This window comes from Populus euphratica, unplaced genomic scaffold, assembly GCF_000495115.2.
Source record: "Populus euphratica unplaced genomic scaffold, PopEup_1.0 scaffold108.1, whole genome shotgun sequence".
NCBI lineage: Eukaryota > Viridiplantae > Streptophyta > Magnoliopsida > Malpighiales > Salicaceae > Populus > Populus euphratica.
In genome coordinates this window covers 412718-421396 of record NW_011499996.1, presented here as the reverse complement: position 1 = coordinate 421396, position 8679 = coordinate 412718, and the positions used below count along the sequence as shown (strand labels likewise).

Sequence of the window (8679 nt, the reverse complement as noted above, 5' to 3'; positions counted from 1 at the left end):
ATTATTATTTATGTTTTTTCGGTCATCGTTTCAGGCTGTTCATTTAATTAACCAGAGGTAGCTGGCTGGAAGTGAAATCTTCAAAAAAAGGCAAAATGAGCCCAACGAATCATCAAGCGAAGACCAGCCATATGTACCCACCACCAACCTTGAAAGTTAACAAGGACTCTCACATGATCAAGAAATCTTCGCCGCCGTCGTCTTCGTCGTCGTCATCTTCATCCTCAGCATCTTCTTCGCTCGGCATTGTAGGTCCTGTCAAACCCCCACACAGCCATCCAGTGATCATTTATACTCACTCGCCCAAGATCATCCACACAAATCCTAAAGATTTTATGGCACTGGTGCAGAAACTAACGGGTTTGTCGCGATCCGAGGATGATACCGCCCCTCAAGTAAAGCGAGAAAATGGTGGTCGTAGGGAGGAAAATAAGAGGAAGGTGAAGATTAATGATGGTAATGAAGGAGGCTTATGGGATGGACAAGTTCAATATTCTTGTTTTATGCAACCTCTTTTCCAGCCACCAAATCTTAGTTACATTCCAGTTTTTGCATCCAATTCAGCTGGATTTCTATGCGCAAACCAGCCAGTTTATAACCACACCGATCCTTTGTATTTCACTTCTCCAAATAGGAGGAATTCCATCGCCACAAAGTCCACCTTGGAGGTGAAGAATGAGTTCTGCGGGTATTAATTTTTTTTTTTTGGTTGTTTCTTCTGATTTTGGTGAGGAATGGTGTTTTCTTGCTTTGTTCCTTAATTAGATGAGATTTGTTACTGTTGATGATATTTAATCGGTTACTTTACAAGCATCAAAAAGGAAAAGTGCTGTTTATAAGGTAATCAAACTCTATTTATTTGTGTTCATACATCCATGCAAAAGCGTGAAGAAAATGATATCTCCATATTTGATCAATCGCCAAAAAAAAAAAAAAAAGTGGTTAAGGACCGCTAAGATAATGATATGATGATGATGACAACTCCATTAGGATAAGCAACTGGGATTCCATAAATTTTAAAGCATGCCATTTCAAATTACAGTTGCAGAACAGAGTTTTGTTCCCGTTTCAAATCCCGATTTTGAAGCCAGATGTTTTGTTCTGCTCCTTTCAAATTCAGATTTTAAGTTTGGAGATTACTTTTTAAAAAAAAATTATTTAAAAATATGTTAAAATCTAAAAAAAAATAAGTTCAAAACATATTAAAAATTTACAAAAATAATTTTTTGATAAAAAACAAACACGACGTGACATTTTCTTTCTGAGTTCTAGTCAGCTAAGCTAAGCTTAAAGTGTCCCTTTACACCAACCCAGCCCAATTTCGAAACTCTTACTTTACAACCAATTGGATCATTAGGCTATCATCTTGGAACCCTAATGGAGGAAAATTGTTTGTTAATACTTTTAAAGTATCAAGAATTCCCTTTTATTAAATATTTTGCTAATAACCCTGTTCCGGGTATAGATAGCTCTTTCACGGAATTGAAAGACCTTTTTTTTTTCTTTCCTGATTACGATTGCTCTTCCCTGGTTGAGATTTACACCCGTACAGATGGTTCTGTGGAAACATAAATGTATATGTACATATATATACTGGTACATGTATAAAGACGACACATTTACTTCTTCTTCTTGTCCTCCTCTCTTTCAAGAACTACAGGAGCCGCCGGGATGCTGAACCACCACTCTCTTAATCTCCTTGTCCATCTTTCTGTGCTTGCTGTCCTTGGAGGAGAATATCTTGTAAATGTCTCTAAGAAGGTCAACAGAATAATGTACTTGCTAGGCATGAAAGCCAGGATCAAAGCAACGCCCAGGAGAGTGAACGCAAACTTCTCGCTTGCCTGTTAATTACAGAAACACCCAAAAGCAGCATGCACTTGAGTGATTTTAAGTCTAATTTGGATAGAACATGAAGAAATGAAGGGTAATTTGTACTCATGATTCACTTGTGTGTGATTTATGATATACAAAGAGGATAAAAATAAGAAAAGCGAAGACATGCTATCCAGCTAGGAGAATGACATAGGGAAACCTGTGGGTAAATGGACAACAGCAGGCCACGAAACTTGAGGAGGACGATGTTTCCATCTTGGATGAACTGTTCAGCTTGAGAAATAGCGTCCTGGACAGCTAAAAGCTGCTCCACTGTGTTCATTGGTGGAGGTGCTGTTACCTTGATCTCATCAACAGGCCTTCCTTGGTTACAAAATCGTGTGAGCACCATAAAGATAGCAAGAAAGATGATCATTAATCCAAAGGTATAGCCCAGCCATCCCCTAAAATGCAGATCCAGTAAGTCCTTGTTAAAGAAAAAGCTATCTTTCTAATACAGTACAGAAATCTAACTAAGATGAGAGGCTTTTTTTTTTTTTTTTTTGACATTGAAGAGAGAATGTGCTCTCTTATAAGGTTACACAGACTAGCACATACTCGCCATATATAGTACATTGATACTACAAGATATACAGTCATATGCACAAAGTTCAGGTAAACTAAACTTGTTTGGGGGACCAGGCTGATTGACTGACTAGTATCCTAAAATAGGTGATAAATCATCCAAGCATCCTCTTTTACAGCTAACTGAGAGGATTCAAAACAACAGAAAAGAAGGGTTATACCATGCATACAATCATCAATAATCCCAATCTAATAGAACCATTTTTTGTTGGAAAAGGTTACTCAAACATAAAAAGCAAATGAAAAAACCATAATTGGATTTGAAGTGCATAGGGGAGACAAACATGGGACTGGCTAGATTACTTGATTCTAGGTAATCCTGCAAGGAATTCAACCACATACAGCATCTTGCTCGGATACCTTTGATCATCTAAAGAGAGCTTTTCCTTGAAATTAATATCTCAAATGCACCCTTCATAACAGCTACATACAACCGGCAGTTTCCATTCATGTTCAATCCTTTAGCCATTTACATAAACTACCACAAAAGTGTTGACAAACAAAACCCCACTATTAATAGGATAACTTAATGATTTGTGTCATTATAGTATCTAAATAATCATACATTTTTACTCAAGTTCAACAGTAATCAATAATGTAACAAGTGTCTTACCTCCAAATGACATAAGTAAGAACCAAACAGAACACCAAAGACTTCATGGGGTCATCCCAGTGTATCAAGGAAATAAGCCACCTCCCAACTTCCATAACAGGGAGAAGTAACTCCTGCAAACACCAGATGTTTGTTTACAAGGAATATAAGAAGGATTATTGAAGGTACAACCTGAAAGAGATTAAGAAAATGGCCAGTTGTCAGCTATAAAACTCACTATCTCATAAGGAACTCTATTTCAAATAATGTGAACAGCATAAATAATTCAGACACAAAAATGACATTGCTAATTCGACTAAGACAGACAGTGATCATTTAAAATTCTTAGCCTTGTCACCAAACAGATACTCTCCATTTCCAGTCATTCTAATATTTTAATGATGGAAAAGAAAAAAGGCAGATAGAAACTAGAGGACAAAGTGTGCTTGGTAAAACTGAAACTCATAGTGACATATTAGTATCACCTTCATTACTGCCAAATTGGTGTCAATACCATCTACTTTAACTCCATCAACTGTTTCTTGTGCCAGCACTGCTTTTTTGAAGCTGCTTTGCGATTCCTTAACCACCTTCTCCAGTGAACTCATCTCTCCCACAGCTGTCTCACCAACAAGAAGCCCAACCTCATTCAGATCAGTTGAGCTTGTTCCTAGCATGAACCCTAAATTGGAAACCATCACCCTTGCAGAGATTGAATGCATCCCACCTCCAGTCTTGTCACTGGTAGTTCGATCTAATTTTCTCAAGGATGATATGCTTGCCAGGGTTTCCAGTATCAAATCGCCACCAGGAAGTTGATCACAAAGATTAAACATGAGAAGTGTGTCACAGTGAACAGAGTTTACAGAAATAATTTCTTGAATTGCTTGAAGTCGCAGAATTCCAAGTACAGCTAATGAAAGTGCTTTATCCCTTTCAACTCCAGAGATCTTGAACTTTTTTATAAATCTGTGAACAAATAAAATTTCCCGGATAACTGCCAACCAGTAATCACGACGAGTATGGCCTTTAAGCTCCGGAAACTCTATCACAGCTGGCTCTGATCTGTGAGAGAAATGCTAAGAGGTTAATGCTAATAAAGGTCTCAAAGCAGCTAATGTGACAAGTGCCAGATTCTAGCATATATAACTCTGGAACATATATTTGATCAATGGAAAGCAAAACAAATACAAATCATGCCTTACAAGGAAATAGATTTATACAAGACTGCTTTGTCAAAAAGCCGTGTACCCCATGGTCCAGTCAACTCAGGATTAACAATCTGTTTTAGGTCATCTGCCAAATCATATGTTTTTGGCTTGTCATAGGATACAACACGGAGAGCTTCATAGTACAGTGCATGATCTGTGAGAGTTACCCGACCTGTATGCACATGACAGTAGCAGAAATTAGAAAAATATTGCACAGCATATAGTGATCAAAAGTGAAGGGAAATTTCACCATCTGCATATATCGAAACATCTTTAGAATGCATGTATGCACTTGCCTTTTCCTTTTCCAGAGAGAAGGGAACAAATAAGATGAATTTATCAAAATACTTATCCAATGAATCTACCTGGCCATGTCGATATTCCAACATGTTCAAGAACTGGTTGGGTCGTCACTGTTCCATCTACTTCCAGAATCTTCTCCCTTCTTGACAATCGCACTGTAGAAAGGAGTGATGAATCTGTTTGGGTCTTCATCTTTTTTATTGCCCTGTACAGAAGATGAACCCAAAATATAAACACTGGATGTATCTGCCTACACAGCATAACATATAGATGTAAAAAACTATAGTTCTGCTGAATATAAATTGCCACAGTAAGTTACACAATCTTCATACAACATATTATATCATTTACAATCAGGTAAGTTTTAAAGAGAACATCATGCGGGTTGTCAAAATAAAAGCAAAACCACTGTACAGCAATTTCTCAATAAAGCATCCTCCAAGGTCAAAAGTTTCAGTCAGCTTTCATGGTGACAACTAACATGTTCCAAGCTGATATAGCCTAGAGATTAATAGGGTTAGGAGGATAAAAAAACTAAGGAAAGGAAAGAAAAACCAGTGACTTGAAACAAGTCTGATATTTGCTAGCCAATCTAGCTTTGTGTTTCACCTTGTGGAAATGGATGGGTGTGACCTTCCATAAGTTTTATAGATAGGATTGTGAGTTAGATTGTGTACTTTCTTGATAGTCAACATCATCGCTTTGTGATGTATTTTGATGAATTGTCTCTTCCCGTGTGTGTGGAGGTGTGTGTTACAGAAGAAGTGGAGCACTTAAGTAGTAATGTACAATAGGAAAATGCGGAGATTTGGAGCAGCACTCAAAGGTTTGGCTTAACAAAATGACTTAAGAATATGACAAATAATAAGCACATGAAAAAACTAAGTTTAGGGGAGAAAGCAGACATAAAATAGCAAAAAAAAAAAAGCATATCTAAACAAGCCTAAAAGGTAAAGATCTTAATAAAAATAGAGAGAAAAAAGTGTTGCAGCGTTTGCTGGTTGGGCAACTAGGCCCTAAAATGAAAGTGAATCATACTGCATGACAAACTAAAAGCAATCAATGGATATTGTTGGAAGCGGTGTACTGCACATCCCATCAGTTAAGTAACAGAAGAGTTGTTACCTTTCTAGTCCACTAAGGTACTTTTCATAGATGGAGAATTGAAGCCGACCATCGGTTCCCACAGTAAGCACTTCAAAAAGATTTTCACTGATAATCACATTGGCAATGATTGGAACTGCTGGAGCTATTCGAGAGAAGGCCTCTAGACCAACTGTTAAGTCCTCATCTACCTGAAAGGAAAAGACATCCATAGATGCCCACATCAACAGTATGGCGCATATAATTACTAAGGGCACTGGAATTTCAAAACTTTTCTACATAAAATTGTTCTGTATTAGCCAGAAAATTAAGGACAGTAACAAATGCATATATTAGCCAAACACCCATGGACAAACACAGACCTAGATGCATATGCATGAGCTGAGAGAGAGGGAAGAGGGAGGGAGAGTGAGAAAGATAACATGATTATTTACATAATTATGAAAGTAACCTTCCAAATAGTTTGGAATACTACATGACAGTTCTGAAAGAAATCAAGAAGTAAGAAGACTTGCCAATACTAATCAATGGGCTCAATAATGTGGCACTCTAGAAGAACTTTTAATTTAAGATGATTTAGTAGTTTATGTAGCATATTGTCTGCCTTCAATAACAGTGTCACTCCCACACACACAAAGACTAAGATTATGGGCCACCACTCTACGATTTTATTGTCATGGCTATATTCAAGTGTATGTTTGAACTTCAGCATCAGATTCCTCTAATCCTTCTACAAAATCTGTGCATGAAGGTTGCAAGCGTGAATCTCCATGGCACACTCACAAGAAACAGCTTCATTATTTAAAAAAAAAAGCTTGCTGTTCTTGTGGACAACAAGATACATGCTTAAAATGAATAAGGTCAGTGTAATTAAGTATAAAATCATACATGGAGCAATGGTTGGCTAGCAACTCCTGGAGTCTCCCAAGCTAGCATCATATCATATGTTAACCGCTGGAACTTTTTATCAGCTAGATGACCGGTTACTTGAGTAGATAAAGCCAGTGCTCTGAAGCAACAGTATTCCAAGAAGTTTCTCGCATAACAGGAATGATGCTTTAATGAATCAGAAGCCTCTGCATTGAAGCTTTCTTGAAGTTCACTTGCAGAAACGCCAAGGATTCTGCATCATATTATTGCCCTTGTCCATAAGGAGATAACAATTGGAGTAGAAAGTAATTGCATATACTCAGAGTTAGTAATCAGACTAAGTGAAAAGGGAACACTAGCCTACAAGATAGTCCATACAGAAAGTTCTAATATTAACTGAATCATAATTTGCACAGAAATTACAGCAAGTGGAAAGACAAGCATGGAACACAAAAAGAGCAGTGCAACGTACTTTGAGCATCTGCGAACAACCAGATTAGCAAGGGGGGAGAGCTCAGCTATCCAATTCCTGCCAGCTGATGGAGATCTTTCCATCTCCTCGAGTTCTTCATTAAAAGAACTTCTCTTGCCAAGTAGCCATTTAAATGATCCTTCTCTTACTAAACCCTCAAGCATACTTCTCGTTTTGCTTACAGTAGGTGTAGCCATCTCCAATTTTCACCTCACTATTTGATCAAAGTGAAAACTTAGCCAGTGTCCGGTTGCCCATCAAAATCAATTCATCCAATTCAGCACATATACCTATTGAAGATAAAAAGCCTCGGCAAAACTACATCATACGTATTCAACTCTATCCAAATCCAGTTTCCGAAACACAAATTCACCAGCTGCGCAATTCTAGTCTGAAAACCTTGTCAAAAACCCAACACAGACTATTATCTCCAAAACCCAGACACCAAATTCACCAACAACCGAAACCAAAAATCCTTCTCCACATAATCACCAGACGACAGATCATACTAATAACTAAACTCAAAATCTCATCTTTAACAAGAGATTCTATCAATTCTCATAACACTTGTACTAAGAAGGAACTACCACAATCTTTATCTCAATAAAATCAAGAACAACAATACAAAGCCAAAAGTGTACCTTGAAAACCAAAATTCTCTGAATATCGGCAAGAGTTCCCGAACCCCACCTCAGATTAAGCTCAAAGAGCCATTCTACAAGAACCCATTTAGCCAAAAAATGCAAACTTTTCCCAGAATTAAATTCAACCAAAAAAAAAAAGCAAAGAAGATACGCACCTCCTAGCTCTACACAAAGAGGTTCATTGCTAGAGATGATTCCATCTTAATTTTTTTTTTTAAAAAAAAAAAGCAAAAAGGACAAAATGCTCTGTAAATGAGAGTGGGAACTGTGATGAGAAGAGCCGCGATCAAGACACTTAAGATAGATTAGATACTTAAGATACGATACTTAGATAAGATACTTAACACAATAGTATACGATGGTGTTTGATTACGCGGATACAGTTATGTTTTAATTAAAATATAATTTATAATTATTTAATTAAAAAAAATTAATTTATTATACATAGATTTTACATAATTTTTACAATTAAAATATAGTTAATAAAAATCAGATAAATACTACTTTTTTCATTCACTATATATATTAATTTGCATGTTTAGTGAATAGTGCAATTAACATGAACAGTGCAATTCACTACAATATTCATATAGGTGCTTTTTTTTTTATTTTAATTTTATTAATGTTTTTTTAAGTGTTAATTTTTTTAATATTTTTTAATTTTTTTAATGTTTTTTAAGTGTTAATTTTATTAATATTTTTTAATTTCATTAATGTTTTTTTAAATGTTAATTTTATTAAGATTTTTTTATTAATATTTTTTAATTTTATTAATATTTTTTTAAGTGTTAATTTTATTAATATTTTTATTAATAGTTTTTAATTTTATTAATATTTTTTAAGTGTTAATTTTATTAATATTTTTTTATTAATATTTTTTAATTTTATTAATATTTTTTAATTTTATTAATATTTTTTAATTTTATTAATATTTTTTAATTTTATTAATATTTTTTAATTTTATTAATATTTTTTAATTTTATTAATATTTTTTAATTTTATTAATATTTTTTAAGTGTTAAT

The 8679-nt window shown here is 35.2% G+C and overlaps 2 protein-coding genes across 6 annotated transcripts; one reads left to right on the top strand and one right to left on the bottom strand.

Annotated features, from left to right (window-relative positions):
- On the top strand, positions 1 to 1014 carry LOC105140643 (uncharacterized). Its single transcript, XM_011047555.1, has one exon. The coding sequence runs from the start codon at positions 96 to 98 to the stop codon at positions 693 to 695; it is 600 nt and encodes a 199-aa protein (XP_011045857.1). The 5' UTR covers positions 1 to 95; the 3' UTR covers positions 696 to 1014.
- A 393-nt stretch (positions 1015 to 1407) lies between these two features.
- On the bottom strand, positions 1408 to 7911 carry LOC105140642 (uncharacterized). 5 transcript variants are annotated; one of them, XM_011047552.1, is made up of 10 exons: positions 7303 to 7911; positions 7013 to 7226; positions 6559 to 6793; positions 5692 to 5861; positions 4629 to 4771; positions 4258 to 4435; positions 3538 to 4117; positions 3074 to 3186; positions 2036 to 2279; positions 1408 to 1844 (listed from the first exon to the last, which is right to left on the bottom strand). In XM_011047552.1, exons 2-10 carry the CDS (start codon positions 7207 to 7209, stop codon positions 1620 to 1622), a joined length of 2085 nt encoding a protein of 694 aa, XP_011045854.1. In that variant the 5' UTR covers positions 7210 to 7226; positions 7303 to 7911; the 3' UTR covers positions 1408 to 1619. The 5 variants fall into 5 exon arrangements, with proteins under 5 accessions (XP_011045854.1, XP_011045856.1, XP_011045852.1 ...); XM_011047554.1 differs by having other exon boundaries at positions 7654 to 7911; XM_011047550.1 differs by having other exon boundaries at positions 7013 to 7411; positions 7654 to 7910.
- Positions 7912 to 8679: the final 768 nt, after the last annotated feature.

Excerpts from the sequence above, each read along its gene's own strand:
- LOC105140643 (XM_011047555.1), top strand. The coding sequence starts at position 96 with ATGAGCCCAACGAATCATCAAGCGAAGACCAGCCATATGTACCCACCA.
- LOC105140642 (XM_011047552.1), bottom strand. The coding sequence starts at position 7,209 with ATGGCTACACCTACTGTAAGCAAAACGAGAAGTATGCTTGAGGGTTTA. Across the intron at positions 6,794-7,012 it reads GTTGTTCGCAGATGCTCAAA|AATCCTTGGCGTTTCTGCAA; the intron begins GTACGTTGCACT and ends AATATGATGCAG. Across the intron at positions 5,862-6,558 it reads CTAGCCAACCATTGCTCCAT|GTAGATGAGGACTTAACAGT; the intron begins GTATGATTTTAT and ends TTTTCCTTTCAG.